Source organism: Acanthochromis polyacanthus, chromosome 3 (genome assembly GCF_021347895.1).
Source record: "Acanthochromis polyacanthus isolate Apoly-LR-REF ecotype Palm Island chromosome 3, KAUST_Apoly_ChrSc, whole genome shotgun sequence".
NCBI classification, from domain to species: domain Eukaryota; kingdom Metazoa; phylum Chordata; class Actinopteri; family Pomacentridae; genus Acanthochromis; species Acanthochromis polyacanthus.
In genome coordinates, this window is record NC_067115.1 from 29,078,442 (window position 1) to 29,096,125 (window position 17,684).

Sequence of the window (17,684 nt, forward strand, 5' to 3'; positions counted from 1 at the left end):
CAGTGTCATCTGTGTATGTATGCCTGCATGTCTGCGAGTGTGTGTGTGTGTGTGTGTGTGTGTGTGTGTGTGTGTGTGTGTGTGTGTGTGTGTGTGTGTGTGTGTGTGTGTGTGTGTGTGTGTGTGTGTGTGTGTGTGTGATAGAGAAGAGAGAAACTGTATCTGTGTGTAAGTATGTGCTGGAGAACAACTAAGCGTATGCATATATCTGTGTGTGGTTGTGTGTGTGTGCCGGAGCCTGGGCCCTGTCCTGAGAGAGGCCCTCTGGTCCCTTTCCTCTCTCTAATGAGGCTGGATGAATTAGCGCTACGTGACATGATTTGAACAGCGGTGGCCCCCCTCTCACCCCTTACCTCCCTCCCTCCCTCCCTCCCCTTCTCCCTCCACCGTCTTTGTCCTCCCCCCCCCCCCCCCTCCTCATCGCAGCCTCTCTCTCTTCTTTTTCCCCTTCTTAAAGCAGTGACAGGCATCTGGTGGCCGAAAAAATGCCAGGAGCAGCCCCGCGGCTCTCGCCTTTATGCATGCTGCTGCTGCTTTATACCGCCGCACGTACACACACATACACCTATGTAATCTACACAAAATGAAACACTTTCGCCTTCCTCCCATTCCTTTTCCACTCGCGCGCACGCAGACTCACTTGCACTTCCCCGTGGATTCAGTTACAGTTGATGTTATTACAGCTTTCAACCTGAGAGGTATTAGGCTTCCTTTAACAGATCTGACAGCATTTACAACACAGGCAAGTCGACGCCTCTAATCGCCTCTGTGACTTCAGCCTATTACCAATTGATCTCAAAGAGAGCCTCCTCCTCACCTTCTGACTGATGCACAAGCTGTCGGCTCCTTTTCCTCTTCTTTGTCATAATGCGCTGTCTCTCTTTTCTGCTGCATCCTGTAAACTTGACTGCTCTTAAAGTTTTTTTTTTTTCCCCCTCACAAATGATATTATTTATGCTATCGAGTCATATCTGGTGGCCACTTGATCATTCAGAAAGGATCAGCTCTGCCCTTGTGAGGCCTCATTTTGGCCATGAACTAGAAGCCCAATTTATGACTCTAATGGCTGTGCAGAAAATAGCGGTAAATCTAGGTGATAAATCCTTTGTTGGAGCGCTTTACAAATCTAAACTGATCAACAAGCTGCGAAGTAATGGCCTGAATAAAGGCAACAAAAGCTGCGGATTTTTTCTGTGTGTGTTTGGAGGAAACATATCAAATGGATTAAATGCCATGAAATATTAAATGCCAGTCAGAGTCGCACACATCATGTAGCAGACGAAGCTCGAACAAAGCACTTATGGCTGAGTGTGTTTCCCGACAAAGGAAGAGGCAGCTCAGGCCATTTACAGAGAAAACATCAGCACGGGGTAAGCAAGTTGTATACGTGTGGCCGTATGTGTGCCTGCAAGCATGCGAGTCAACAACACAAATACATCTCACACAGAAATTGCTTTTTCTTTACACGGATTCTCACTTTGTCTCGTTGTTTTGGACCAAAACTGTCACTTCAAATGCACAGTGAGTGTTGCAAGAGGTGTGTGATGGCAAAGGTCACGCATGGTGGCCTCCCACCTTTTGGCTGGTTGCTGTGGATACAGGGTCAGACCAATTGATGTCTATCACAGTGGGCTAATTAGATCATTTGTGACTTAATTGACGTTATAGATTGTAAGAAAGTGAGGTGCGGAGCTGCTCGATATGTAATAGGCTCACATGCAGAGAGGCTCAGTTCAGTAGTCTGTGTGGATGTGTGCGGCGGTCACATCTAAATGACAACACACAATGCTTCTCCTATCTAGGCCACACACACGCACACGCACACACACACCGCCGTGGTATTTCATTGCACTGTGTACATCCGCACAATACACACTCGCAAAAACAAAAAGCCACCCAGAGTCTCAGCTTGCCAGAAAAACACGAGCTGTGGGATGCCAAGGCAGCTGCGTTTAACAGTGGCCATTAAACGTTATTAATCCAACAGCGCAAACATCTTTACAAAGTCAGCAGAGAGCACAAACAAATGCTTACACATGTTGCTTTAACGCTTTGCTCACAACAAAAAGTAGCTAATGGGTTTAGACTCGAGTTGAGAGGGTTTTATCCAGAGGGTTAAAATGGCAATATTGTTAAGGAGCAATTTGCGCGATCTGCATGAAGGGAAGACAAAAGTGCTCGGAAGTATCTGTGCCCGTACGACTGGATATCTTTGTGTATTTGTGTGTGTTGGCTACAAGCCTACCACAGCCTGTACCACTAGCCTCCCTTCTCCAGAACCTCCCTAAAAATCCTCCCTGGGCCTCTAGCAATCAAATCTCCACGGTAAGCTGGAGACAGAACAGAACGGAGTGGAGAGATAGACGGAGAATAAAACATGGGAGCGAAAAAGAAATGAAACAGAAAATAGTGGGGAAAAGCCTCCTCCACCTCCTCCTCCTCCTCCTCTTGTCCTTCCCCTTACACAGACACACAGAGTTCAACGTATGCATTAAGAGATGAATCATATTTGTTCTTGCCTGAGTGCACACAAGCTCGCCTCACCTCACATTTGAACTGCGGACATGAAATCTGTGCTACCTGTTGGAAAGCCATTTTCTTTCAACAACAACTTTGGTAATTTGCCAGCACATCTGAAATGCACAGTGCAAGCAAACACGCACCCCCACACAACAGTGCATGTCGGATTAGCGGGAGAAAGAGACAGAGTCAACTGCAAGCCCCGGACAAAATAACCATCATTATCTATAACCATAAATAAGCCTGATGATGATGATGATGGTTTTAACAATAATAATAGCAATTCACTCTGAGTGCCTTGAGAGCTCTTCTTCGTTGCCACTGCTGATGGGGCAAATTGGCAGGCAGAGCGAGCAGACAGGGGTCCTTAAAGACGGATGTAAAAATAGTAGGCTGTAGATTTGCCCGCTGCACTGGCGCGGCTCCAAGGAAAACAACATAACAGGAGTTGAGGAATAACAGGAAAAGGGAGAAGCCATGGCGAAAGTATGCCCAAGTTCCTGTCACTTAGCGCAGGTCACACCTAATGTCACCTTCCTCTGGACGCAGAACGGGAAAGGACGGCCTCTCGCAGCAATGTCTCTGCCATATGGTCGCGTCTTAAAATACCACAGGCCGCTGCACAACATGTCCTCGTCTCTGCCTTGTTTCGGTTAAGTCAATTATGTGCGATGATCCACTCTGCTGGTGGCCCGGGTTCAGCGAAGCCAGCGCCGGGCCCCTCCCAGCTCTCAGCACCCCCCTGACCCTTGGTGCTGCCACTTCACACTTCCATGCACACACATGCAGACACAACTACACTTCATCCTTTTCATAACTGCCTGGACCTTGGTGACAGCTGCTGCATTCCTGCCGTGTCACAGTGTGTGTGTATGTATGTATGTGTGTGTGTGTGTGTGTGTGTGTGTGTGTGTGTGTGTGTGTGTGTGTGTGTGTGTGTGTGTGTGTGTGTGTGTGTGTGTGTGTGTGTGTGTTGCGCTCTGGCCCTGTGCTTGTGTCCGCCTCCCCTTAATTAGCCAGCGGTGGGGTGGTGACATCCTGAGCGACCGGCCCCTTCAAACACACACTTCCTCTTCACACCGGCGACTTCTCCCCACCGCAGGAAACTGGCCAAAGACAAATAACTAACAGCCGTGTTTTGGAAGAAATGCAGTAAAATAAAAGAAGGAGGAAAAAATGGCGGAAAGAGTGACATCAGCAGAAAAAAATAAGTAAGAAATGTATATTTATCAGCGAACTGCACACATTTAACAAGCTAAAAAAATATATATTTTTAAAACGTATTTCTTCTATTTATAAAATCCGCCATTTTGCCAGGGAAACATGGATCGAGCCACACGTTCAGCTCACATATTCAATTGGCACGCTGATTTATTTCGAATGAATCAAACCTACGTAAATCTTTTGGTCACACAACCCCACAGCCTGAAATACCGCATGAATCTCCTCGATGTTACGTGTTGACATTTCCTATTCAGATTACCGGTATTTTATTGATTACTTTGTCAAAAGCAACTCGCAATAAATAAAGCACAACAAAAGGAAATAAATATTCTATTTTTTTTTCCCGTTTACATGCACATGCCCACACAGGAGTAAAAGAGGTCGCTGGGAAAGACTCAGCTCCAGTAGATTTCACCACTCAGCCCTGTGATATGAGGAGAGCAGATGGTTCTACATTTCTAGCGTTCCTCGACACAAAAACACACACATGTAGAATCCACAGCGCCCTGCCATATGATAAAGAGACCTCTTTTTTTTTTTTTTTTGGCTTCCATGATAGCATCTCTACAACGCTCTCTATCCTCCACATTATTCGGGCTTTCACCATGGCGGTGAGGCGGCCGTCTCCTCAGGACAAACAGGAAACAGCTGACACGGAGCCCGTGAGTGATGCTCACATGATGCTTATTGATCGCTGTTAGCCCCGGGTCTCGCACACAGAGCCAGGGTCAGGGCTTACCCATAACGCTGGTCCTGCAGGGCATTATTGCACGGCTACAGAGGTTGCTGCGTGACCCGAGACACACATGATCAGGGTGCGATATCAGTTTTGTTTTTTTGTTTTTTTGTTGTTTTTTTTGGGCAAGATCACGCATATGATCTACAGATGAAATAGGAAATGATAATTTATTTGAAGGTGATTAAAGTGAGTCAAAGAGAGGAGAACAAATGTTGTGTTGATGGATTTTCCACAAAAGCGGAGAAAACGATGGCATTAAATACATGGCTATTGATTTTATCCACTTAAACATCGACTAAAACTGGAAAACCTAACATAGCTGGGTACCTTCAGAGCTCAATAAGATGACAGGACATCTCGGTGATGCAATTATTGAAAGGGTGGTTTTTAAACAGCCAGTTGAAACAAGTTGAAAGTAAAAATGTTGCGGGCGTCATATCTCCCTGCTTGGTGCTTGGGTAAATAAAGTGGGGACCACAGCATGAATGGGACCTTGTGCATCCTCCCACTTCGTCAGACTAGATGGGCTCTTAATAGAGCACACATACAGTAAATATACAAGTAGCTGGAGCCACCTTCTCACTCAGTCCTGCTCTCAGAAATAGCGCTGCCTTCAGGAAACACTCCCATCGTCATGGTTTCATATGCACAATAACCAGCAGAGAGACCCGCTGACTGACTGCCACAGTGCTGCAAATGTTATCTGGATTTTCTTAACAGGCCTGTATCGTTGCAATAATTGCATTAGATGGTTTAAGAGCTTACACGCTCTTCCAGTTAAGCAAAGGCGCTATCACTGACATCTGTTCGAGTAAAGCCTTAAAACCTTTTCTAATCAGGTGCCAGACCAAACACTGACACAAAGACACACCCTGTCACTTCCCCTCATCGAAGAAACACCGTGCTCCCGCTGACACTCGTCCTTTTGTCTTTTTATGAGCTGCAACATCCACAGTGTGCCTCTGTTACACGGATTCAATCTCGAGAGCCTTGTCTATAAAGACAGTAGCTGCATAAAACGATCCGATTTAGCGTGTGAGGGCTGGCGGTGGAGTTTTAAGCAGGAAAGGCGGTCGTGGAGAGGAGAGAGAACGGCAAGGGTGAAGGTGGGGGAAGAGGAGGAAGAAGAAGAAGCAGCGAGAGACAGAGACATAGAAGTAGAAGACGAAGAAGAAAAAGTAGTAATGGGGGAAGTGGTGCGTGTCTTTTCTGCAAATCTCCTCTTTCACCTCTGCTCCCCTCCAGCTCTCCAGCCAGGGCCAGCCAAGAGACACTTCACCTCGCACCCGCACACACATGGAGTCAGAGCCAGCACACACGCACACCCAGAGAGAGAGAGAGAGAGGACACACACTCACAAACACGCACGCACACACACACACACGTACGCACACGCACAACTGGCATATGAGTGTTTAGCCACCCACTCAGAAAAATAAATGGCAAAAAAGCACGGACACGAACACTCCAACACACACATAAACTTCAGCGTGGGCACGCACGCGCACGCACACACGGCTGACACCAGATACGTGTACGTATAGACATCCATATGCTCTGTGTGCAACGACCCATCAAAGACAGACATGGAAATAATAACAGTCGAGTGTAACCGCACACGTACGCACACATTCACCGACTGTGGATAATTCTGCACATATGCGTCAAATCACTGCCTTCCAGTCCCACACAACAGCAAGAAGCGATGCATATGCGGCACATATGCAACATGCAGCACGCCCGCACCCCACTGTGTACAACAACATTCACACACACACACACACACACACACACACACACACACACACACACACACACACACACACACACACACGCATCGCTGTGTGAGTCTCTAAGTGTGTTAATAGGCAGATTAGCGTGCACTGTGATCTGCACTGAAGAGGATAATATCTGCCCCATTTTCAGACAAAAACAAAGCAGGGCATGTTATTGCACAAATATTTCTGTCATCGAGGCCCTGAGCAGCGAGCAGCGTTCACTTTCAGCGCCTTAACGTGCACAGACAGGCTGCAAGGAGCTTTAACCAAACGTATGGAATATGAGGAGATTCAACCAATATTGATCCAAAGAGAGCAAAAATCAGAAAAACTTGAAACGTCGCCCAAGAGATGGAAACAAGAGGGAAAGGAAATAGATTTGAAAATTTCACAGGGATTATTTGAAGTGAGGAAATGAGATGATAAAATAATTTATGGAGCTATTTGTACGATTAATGCTAAAATGCTACAATTTGTATTTTTTTTTAAAAAGCACGAACCCAATATTGCACTTATTTATTTAGAAAGAGGAAAATATTACATTACTCATTATTATTATCATTCCATTATTTTATTCTACTCTGTGCTTTTTTCCTCCATAATCTAAAAATTGCAAATGTACAATAGGAGGAAAATGGAAAGGCTTGTGAGTTTAATTTGAAATTTGAGAAAACATTCAGGGTTAAAATGTAAAGAATGCATGAAGATGATGATGATGGTGACTTCTGCTATTATTGTATAGATTATTATTAGCAGCAGGTGGTGTTGCTGGTGTTTTCAGTATTTCTAGTTGATATTTGTCTGTTTAAAGCCCTGCTGTGTTCAGATGTGAGGTGGAGCAGACAGAAGCTGTAATGCCACTGTACCTCTTCCAGGTCTCGGCCCATTGTCGACCTGTCGCACTTCAAAGGAAGACGCGTTACAGCACCCTTGCAAAAAGAAAAGGAAGAGGCTCTTTTAGAGATGGTTTGAGACTGAACACATGCACTGATTTCTTTTTTTCTTTCTCCCTCCGAGCTCTGCACCGAGTCTGGGTGGCAGCATCACATCCTCAGGTGGAGGTGGAGGTGAAGGCACATTTTTTTACGAGCTTTTCTAATCCTCGGCTTGTTCCCACGTTCCTCCGAGTCGAAGCGGGGAAGCAAACGAAAAAAAAAAGAAAAAGAAAAAAAAAAGACGCGGCCTCCGGCTGCTGTATTGTGGAGGAAATATCCCTGATGAGCCAATTAGGCTCGTAGTATCACTTAACTCCGGAGTTTTTAACTTGCAAGGGTCGATATTCATAGCCACGCATGTAGCAGCGGGTCAATTAAGGCTCCAAATATTATCACTCCGTAATGCCTGGGAAATAATTAAACTCCTAACTAATGTTTGTGTTTTTTTCCTCTCCATAAAAGCAATTATGAAAGTTTCCTCTTGCAGTGTTTTGTTAAAAAAATGTGCACCTATTTCCGAACGTTAGGAAGCTCAGAAAATAGGTAGTATTTATCGAATCCATTTCATTGATTTCATTTAAATTGCATGCTGTTTGCTGTTGACACTTTGCGTGGATTATCTCCTGCTATGTGGAACAACAAAAAAAGAAGAGTTGTCTCAAACATTCATAAGGCCTTCGGTGAAAGGTGTAAATTATTCGCCTACAGAAATGCCCCAATCTGCACTGCTGCTAATTTCGTTTAGAGAAACACGCAACAAAAATAACAATAAAAATCTATTGCATGTAAATGTGTTATCAATATGCAATCCAAACTTAATAAAACATGAGAACAATTATTTGGTTCCCCTTTTATTTTTCACCTGCTTCCACATTTTCTAACCGTTTCGCCTGCAGCCAAATATTGTGAAAATGTTTCACTGTGTGGAAAACATTTCAGTGAATAAGAGAATAAAGTCACGTATTAATTACAGCCGAAATGTAAAACATATAAAAACGCTTTAAATGCTGCAGCCACTGAGAGAAATTATCCCATTCAAATGTGACATTCGTTCTTAAATTCTAACATGGGTTTAGATTTTTGGGATTCGCTTTAATAGACACGTGCTGGGTTTTTTTTTTTTTTAATGGTTTAATTGTGCCATAAAGCGCCATGAAAACAACCAAAATAGATGTAACATCACACCTACTGATTCCTAATATGATCATTAAAATATTTGCTTTGCTGTCTTTACTTTAATAGACCCCTGATGTTTCAGACACCTGCTGGAAACCTCAGCTGATTAACGCCATTTACGGAAGGAAAGAGGGGGGGAGGGGGGGGGGATGTCTGATTTCATGATAAAATCATATTTTCTTATTTTTAAACTTCTGCTTTGTGAGTGTGTGTGATTTTAAAGGTATTTCCAGAGTGCTGCCTGCTTGCTTGGTGATGCCCTGCACCTCAGCGCAGCCGCATCTGTCCTGAACGCACTGCGCACACTTCTTCAGCGTCTCTATCGATCAGATGGAGATATAATTTGGCCTTAACAGCGATAAAACACCGCATCTCTCGTGTCACCTAGTTGATCTTTACGGGAGAGAGAGAGAGAGAGGAGGAAAGATTTTTGAAACGCACACAGGAGCCCATAACGCATTTCTCTCTCTCCCAACACCCCAGGGGTGCGCCAGCCTCGGCAAACACAAAGTCATTATCGGTTAGATTCCAATAAGGCGAGTCTGTCAAGGAACAGGCTTCCTTCGGAGAATTTATGTCATGCCTACTAAACATGGGAAGATGTCTTCTAAGTGGTGCGAGGAAGGATAAATAACAGCGAGTCCCACAGCTGATTATATTGAAACAACGGTGCGCATTTGTAAAAAGGATTGGGGATGCAAACGTGGAGGGTCCCAGCAGATGCTGAGCACAGGGGCCCATCCACCTGCTCATACCGGGAGAGGAGCCTGTCTGCAGCCTATCTGGTTCATGGAGAAATAGTTTTTATGATCGGGGGAAAATAAGGAAAGGGAGTACTTAAAATAAAACAATAATAATAAAGATGCTGCATGAAATTGTGAGGATGCAAAGTGAAATACCTATTGATTTCACCTTTATATTACTGTTATTTTTTTGCTAAGATCAGACAAAAAATGTACTTTGTTTTAAATTGTAAGAATGATCAGAAAAAAATAAACAATTTCGGGAAGGCGTCCTTGTGCAATATGATGTTTCCAAAAGTTACATCGGGGTGTGTTATTTTTTTTACCTCACGTTTTAGAACCTCTGGGGTTAAAAAATAATCCTAAACAGATCGGGGCTTTACGGTGACAGGGTTAAGTTTGTCATCATTTACAACAGAGTCCGCGGCGAGGCTGTTGCGCAAGAGCCGCTGTGGCCTGAGTGCGTAACAGCATGTGCTTGGTACGGAGAGCCTGCAGGTCCCGCTATGATTAACTGCAACCTAACAACCATCCTCTATCTTTACTGTCTCCCCCTCACACACACGTGCGCGCGAACGGACACACAAAGACACACATACACGCGCGTAAAGACACACACACACACACACACACTTGCGCAAAACTGCTTCCCCATCTCCAACCAAAAAAATAACCCAAAACACTTCATCTCTTAGAAATAACTCTCTGCTCGTAACTTTAAGGGGGGATCTACCTGAAAAGAAAACTTTACAGAACAAAAGAGAACACCCGCGATAACAAGCCAGAAATGTCTGGGAGGAAATGTAGACTTTTCCTGAGCCGGTGCAGCCTATCCGTTATCATCATGACTTTTCCAGGCGAGCCTGTGTTCGTTCGCGGCTCCTCTCCTGTTCTGTAGCCGCGCAAGGGGCTTCCTGCTCCGGCCACATGAAGTCAATTAGCCGGTCCCAGAGGGGTGCCCCTTCCCGAGTCTTTATCGGCACTGAGGTTACCAAAACACGGCTGTTGCTTACTTTTAAACTCCACACCGCTCACACACACCAATTACGGAGACTTAAGCAAGTGTGTAACGAATCCGGACAAGGAGGTGGTGAGCCATCAAATGCTCAAATAAATCAAGTCTCTGACACTGTGCAGATTTTTTTTTGTTTTTGTATTAAAATGTGTGTTTAACAAATACACCAAAATATGATGTTTTCTAAGGATGAAAATATCTCATGCATTGATTTTTTTAAAAAAAAGAACACACACACACACACACACACACACACACACACACACACACACACACACACACACACACACAGATGTAAATACTGTCAAGCATGGTGTGTGTAAAACAACAACAAAAAGGCAAATCTGATATATTCCAAAAGGAAGCAACAAAAATAAGGATTTAACAAACAGCAACAACAACAACAATCACCCCCTCCCAAATTACACACACCTACTGACACACATAGCCACAAACACTCACAAACACTCTCTCAGACCAAGGAGGTGGTAGATATCACCACAGCAAGCGTGCCAACACACACAAAGAGCAGGGAAATGAAAAAGTTCTGAAGAGATGGAAGGATGAGCTGCTGAGGCTGAGCTGTGACGTACCTGCTGGGACATTCTGTAGAGGAGGTTGCTGTCAGTGCTCTGCTGCTGCCATGTCCCCATGAAGCCCGGCTGCTCAGCACTAGGCGGTCTGGTGCTGAACTGCATGGAGCTTTCGCCTGCTCCCTCAGCGCTGCTGCTAACGATGCTAATGCCACCCAGACCACTTCTGCTGCTGCTGCTGCTGCTTGCTGCTGCTACTGTGGCTACTGGAGGTGATGCTCGTGCAAACGCCAGCTGTGCCGGTGGCTCCGTTAGCCTTAGCTGGAGGTGGCCTGGGCGGCTCCGGGTCTCTGCTGGGCTCTGGTGGGACTGTGTCACACTCACTGCCTCTCACATCCAACTCTGCCTCCTTGGACTTAGACAAAGAGAGAGAGAGGGGGGGGGGGGGGGGGGAGACGGAGAGGGAGGGCAGGAGGGATGTGGGAGTGTGAAGGAGGAGAGAAGAAAAAGAAGTCAGTGAAGGTGGGTTCTTTTGGGGTCGTGTTGCCTTTTTATTTTCTCCTTTTTTAAAAAAAATGTTGCCTTGAGTGGGTCCTGCTTCTTCTCGAGCAGGATGAGTGTGTGAGGTTTGCTGGCTGCTCTGGTGGCAGAGCAAGTGTGTGTGTGGAGAGAAATAAGAGGGCTTGTGGTGAATTTCCTCGGGGGGGCCTCGTCTTAGACAGGGGGGAAGATGAGCGGAGCACTGGAGGTGAGGAAGGGGTGACGAGAAGGTGAGCAAGAATGGAGTAAAACCAAAAAAAAGAAGAGGGATGTAATGGGGAATTAAGTGAGGAGGGGGTGCATGTTGTTGCCCGTGGCCTCGGTGTTTTTGCTCTGATCCATCTGTCAGTCATTTGGTAACTCAAACACGCTGGCATGCAAACACATAGAGAGGAACTTGTTTACCTGTGGACACCCATTCAAACACATGCATGCAGGGTGGTCACTTCTTTTTTCTAAAAAATAAAAAAGTACGAAGGGAAAAGTTCATGCACATGCACAGAGAGGGATAAAATGTGTAGAGTTTAGAAATTGTCTCTTGTAATAGATTTTTAAAAATATAAATGCACACTTTTACACACACACAAAAATCCATACAGACAAAAAAAATATTTAAAAAAAAAACAACCAAAGAAACCAAAGTGTTGAGCCAATAAAACGCACGAATGTCTCTTACCATCAATTCTGTGTCTGTCCCAGCAAAGTGAAGATGAGGTGTGGGAGTGAGCCACCAGCTATCCAGCTCTCCCTGCCTCCCGCTCCTCTCTCTCTCTCTCTCTCTCTCTCTCTCTCTCTCTCTCTCTCTCTCTCTGTGATTGTGTCCCTCTCTCTCCGTCCGTGCCGCCGCCTGTCCTCTCTCTTTTCCTCTCCCTCTTTGCTTCTCTCTCTCTCTCTCTCTCTCTCTCTCTGACTCCTCTGTACTCCGCCGCAGCCACGGAGGAACTGAACTGAGCGCCTCGGCGAGTGTGTGAGCGAGAGCGAGCGAGGGCGAGCGAGCGAGTGAGAGAGTCGGTGGCTGAGTGTGTGTGTGTGTGTGTGCGGCATAGGAAGAGTGTGTGTGTGAGTCAACTGTGCCGCTCCACTCTGAGATGCTCAATGACATCGCGCTGCACACTTCTGAACACACACCCCTCCTCCTGCTAGGGGCAGGGAGGTGGGGAAGAGCTCCATCGCAGAGCAGGACGGGAGAGGAGGGGAGCGTCGGTTTGTCCCCCTGCCTCGTTACCATTTGCGCTGCGAGCGGCAAAAGTGGGAAAGTTCCATCCTTTTTTCTTGTTTTAAAATTTAAAAAAAAAACCGCAATTATTTGCTGAGAAAGGAACAAATCTGCCATCGAACGACGACCAGGTATAAGCATCTCATTAGAGACGTGCGTAAAAATCGGTGCCATTCTGTCAATTAAGCCCAATGAGCGGTAAGTTCAAGGAACAGGCTTCCTTCGGAGAATTTATGTCATGCCTGCTAAACATGGGAAGATGTCTTCTAAGGGGTGTGAGGAAGGAGCTGATTATATTGAAACAACGGTGCGCATTTGAAACAAACAAAACAAACAAACAAACAAAAAGGGTTGGGAACCCAGCAGATGCTGACCCTTACACCTGGAGAGCATCTCTGCAGCCTATCTAATTCATGGAGGAATAGTTTTTATGACGGAGGGAAAAATAAGGAAAAAGGTGTTTGAAATAATAATAATAATAATAATAATAAGATGCTGCATGAACAAAGTGAAATGACAGCAAAGTTAAAGTGTTGAAAACAACTAGTTTGGTTTAATTAAAAAAATTAAAAAGCAATTTTTGTTGAAGACAGTACCTTTTGAGGTACAGGTTTAGAAGATGTAGTCGCTTTGTGGCTGGTGGAAAACTGCACTATACGTGTTGTAATGCAACTTGAGTGAAGGCAGTGGGTGGCCTATAACCTGTACAGTAGGACCCCCGTGAATGCAGTCAAGTCATTTTAATGGCAAAATTATATCTCTCAGTTTCAACGTAGAGGCGTAATCACTTTTTATCAGGTGGAAAACTGCACTTTATGTGGTGTATTGGCAGTTAAAGGTCTTTCTTAAACATAAATCAAGTCATTCCAACACAGAAATAACTGCCGACAAAGACTGTATCGCTAAAGGTGTAGGGCATAGAGACCTAGATATAATATAACATTTCTTTGTTTTGCATGTTACTCATATGTAAATCATATTAATTACAGTTTGGTGCAAACAAGGACATCCCAAACACACGGCCAAAACATTGTGAACAACACTATTATTGCCATGTAAAGGTCATGCATGACTGTGATATAAACTCCAAATCCTTAGTCACAACTGCATAGAGGAAGCACTAGAGTTTCCCAAAGATACACCTCTGCTATTACTGTGTACATACAGTTTTGTGTATTTGTACATTAAGGCTGATGGTACAGATAAATCACTGGGCAGTGCAGCTTTAAGAATCACTTTTTTTGCAGACGATCAGTTCCTCACACACACTCGTGATGCTAAGCTAAACAGCTCACCTGCAATGTAAAGAATATATAACAAATCAACTAAAAAGCCCCACATAGTTATCAAGTATTTGTGTAAATACAAAAAAATATCAAATACAAGTTTTGGAAAAAAAAATAAGTCTTTGACCACAGCTCATCAACATCTTGTTAAATTGTAGGACAACAAATCTCTCAGCGTGCTCGTTACGTCTCTCAAACTCGCTTGCCTTTGTTTGATTTTTCAGCCACTCTAATGAAAGACTAATGGAACGCCAGCAATCTGCCACCAGCATGAACACACATGCTCACAGGCACCTCCTCTCCCCTCCACCTCCACCTCCTCCTCCTCCTCCTCCTCCTCTGCGGAGGCTCTCAGATTTTAATTAAGAAAAAAATGAGGAAGAGGTTCCATTTTAGCCAAATTGGTCCCCACAGCAGCAAAGGTAAGGGAATAAAATGAGGGATGGAGGTGTAAAGGGAGGCAGACAGGGAGAAAAAGACACACAGGAGGATAAAACAAAAAGGGAAAAAAAAGGAGGAAAGAGATCTATGCTTCCTTTGACACAGCATAGGACACATCTCAAACAATGAAGACACCCGGCCGCCGCCGCCACTTCTTGCTCGTTCTCCTCCTCTCCTTTTCCTCTTCACTTTTAAAACCCCCATCCAGTCTCTTCTGCGCCCCGTCTTTTCACCCCACTATCATTAGAGAAATGACAGACCAGATGACTGAGTCCACAGCGAGAGAGGAAGATGTCACAGGGATCTTTCCACCGCAGAGGAACAAAAGGGAAAAGATACAGAGAGAGAGAACTTCTCTCAGCGGCTGCATTAAATGGCTTCTGATATATAAAGTCACTTCAAATGTGGTGCTAAATTGCCGCAGACGGCCGCTTGGTTGTCTGTTAAAAACATTTTGTTCCATGCACTAATGGCAGCACACTGTTAACCTTTGCAGAGATTGTAACACTGGTCCTTACTGTTATGTACGGGGGGTTTTCTGCCAGCGGGGATAAAAGTGTTTCGGCGTGTGTCTCACCACGCTGAAAATGTGCAATTGTGTCTTTTGTCTCAAGCTCAATTTACATCTTTTTCTCCCTTCCTGCCTACATCTTTGTCCCGTGCTTTTTACTTCTAGATCTCTTCACCTCGCTGTGCCTTTCTTTCACTAACACTCCCCCTCCTTCCCTTTCTATTCTTTCCTTCATTCATCTTTTTGCGTAGCGGCCTGAACCCTGTCAGTATCCACAAGTCGTGTTGTCGCCGAATGTGTCACCCTCCGTCCACCAGCCCCGCACTTAGCAACTTTTCACAGAGGTAATGCACGAGGCTTAGGCGAATTATATTAAGTTACAATTTAGCTGCCAAGGTTCCTAAGTACTTTGCACATTTCTTCCTCTTCCTCTCTGTTGCTCTGTCCCTCCCTCTCATCTGTAAATGCGCTAGTCCGTGGCTTTTTCGAGTGGCACTTAGTGTTTCAAGTCAAGCTGGTGGCTCAGCTTCTGACCTGGCTGGTTAATGGCTGTTATTTGCGGGAGGGAGGAGTGGACTCTGCCAATATTGCTCAGTCTTCCTCCACATTTCTCTCCCTCTCTGCTTTTTTCCCCCCTCATCTCCCTTTGCCTCTGCTGATAGTAATGGCCGTGATGACAGCGGAAACAAAAAAAAGAGGCGCCGAAAGTGTAAATGCAGAGATGAAGAAATTTAGAGAGAAAACCAGGGAGGGGAGAGGAAATAGAAAGATGAAAAATCTGTAGAAGCAGGAAAGGCTAGGAGGAAAAAAAAAAGGATACTGGTGATCCTCAGGCTCCTTTATTAAAACTATTATTGTGCAGGACTTGAGAATTCCCCCCGGGGCAGGGGTCCATGTCGAAGCCCATATAATTAACTAGAGGCTCAGCTACGGATCAATTACCAGACAAGCAAGTGATAGCCGAATCAATGGAAGATCATCAGGCTCGTTATCAGTGTTGCAACTCATTAGAGGAAAAGTGAGGTAGAGAAAGAGGCAGAGCAAAAAAAAAAAAAGGGAGGAGGGTGAAGATGGAGAGTGAGGGCAGGAGGGAGAGGGCAGGGTTGGTGGCAGTGTGTTAGCCCAGAGGCTGACGGCGTGTGTGTGCTGTACGAGTGTGTGATCTGCTGTGTTCCTCCTCAGCCGCCACTGACTGGTGACAGAGAGAAAACCCACATAAGACAAGTGCAGCTGCTCTGTAGCAACAGTCACTGAGGCTTGCATGGATCAATACGGTGTGTGCACGAGGTTAAAGCTCTGCCACAGCATCCTTATTCCCCAGCGACTCGCATCCCCAGTCCGGGGTACAATTCTACAATCTGATCAAGTCAGAAAGGGATTGTGAAAGAACAAAGCCGAAAGAGGTGAAACTGCACCCAAAAATGATAAGTATTGTCAGCGTTTCCAACCTCCCTCACTGGCCGTCAAATAGTTTAAACTAGGGCTGGGACTTTTACGTGTTTATTTTGATTAATTAATTACAGAAAAAATAACATGTTAAGAAAAATAACAATCGCACCTTTCTCCGTACCCTAATTTGTGGCATATCGGTAACACTGATGAACACTCCAGCCCAGTAGGTGGCGGTAATGAACCTAAAGTGTGTTTGCAAGCCATGAAGAAGATACACAGGACGCATTGAGTGACTGCAGCACACAAGAAAGTTTGGTGATGGAAGACGAGACCGCATTGAGGTTGTTGGACGGAAAATTTTGTTTTAAAAAACTTCCCAATGGCAACTTGGATAAAAGCATAGTTCTGTACAAATTGTGCAACAAAGAGTTTTCTGATCACCACAGCACTTCAAGCTCAATGCAAAACATGTTGCTGTTAGAGCTAACGTTAGCTCGTACCGGCTAACGGTGTAGCCATCTCACAGTAGATCGCTTTTCAAGACATTGAAAGTGCTTGAGTTCACAGAAAGTCTTAAAATGTTGACTATTTTAAGACTTTAATTGGATCTTCAGTTTGCAGTAATCTGTGAATGTAGTAGACGATGAAAAATACAGATAAATAGAAATGAAACATAAACATTTTTGTTATTTAAGTTCATGTATATGTGTAGTCATTGAGTCAGTCGTCAAATAAAATTTATTTGAAATGAAAAAACCTTGCTTATTGTGCCAAATATTACTATTTTGACAAAAATGTGATTAATAATGATGTTTGTAATTGTGTCCCACCACTATTTTAAGCTTTTTTAATTTCAGCTGTTGTCACTTTACAGCTTTGTTCTAGATGTCTTTATTGCAATACACTATTGCTCAAAAGTTTAGGGTTCTTATTTTTGAAAGAAAAGCATTTTTTTCAATGAAGATAACATTAAATGAATCAGAAATACAGTCTAGACATTGTTAATGTGGTCAATGACTATTCTAGCTGGAAAAGGCTGATTTTTAATGGAATATCTCCATAGAGGTACAGAGGAACATTTCCAGCAACCATCACAAATGTGTTCTAATGCTACATTGTGTTACCTAATGGTGTTGAAAGGCTAATTGATGATTAGAAAACCCCTGTGCTGTTATGCTAGCACATGAATAAAAGTGTGTATTTTCATGGAAAACATGAAATTGTCTGGTTGACCTGGAATGTTTTAAATGCTAGTGTAACTATCTGAAATATTCAATTCAATCAAAAATGGATTACCTGGAAATTAAATTAGGACTGGACGTATTGACTTCCTTTTTAATAACCTTTAATAACCTCCTTTAATAACTTAATGTAAACTGTTTTTTTTTTTTAAGTTTTAATAAATAAAAGCCTAGAGAGCAGGTCAGGTAACAGAGTACACAGAGTAGCATTGAGATTTGTGCACATTTTGTCCTTAAACTGCAAGCAACAATGCACTTTTCATCACTAAGCCCACGTTATTATAGCAATCAAACCTCTCAACGCTGCCTGTTTGTTTCCCAAATACTGATATCTAATGGGTCAAATAGCCCAGAAATTGGATGCGACAGCACTGAGTTGTTAGAAACACCTCAA

At 44.2% G+C, this 17,684-nt stretch overlaps 1 protein-coding gene across 1 annotated transcript in view; it reads right to left on the reverse strand.

Moving 5' to 3' along the window:
- bnc2 (basonuclin 2) overlaps nt 1-12,296 on the reverse strand; it is a 96,321-nt gene extending 84,025 nt beyond the window's left edge. Inside the window, 4 exon segments of the mRNA XM_051945591.1 lie at nt 7,128-7,190; nt 10,724-10,910; nt 10,912-11,078; nt 11,880-12,296. Of these exon segments, the coding sequence (XP_051801551.1) occupies nt 7,128-7,190; nt 10,724-10,910; nt 10,912-11,078; nt 11,880-11,882 (420 nt within the window). The 5' untranslated portion in view covers nt 11,883-12,296.
- Nucleotides 12,297-17,684: the final 5,388 nt, after the last annotated feature.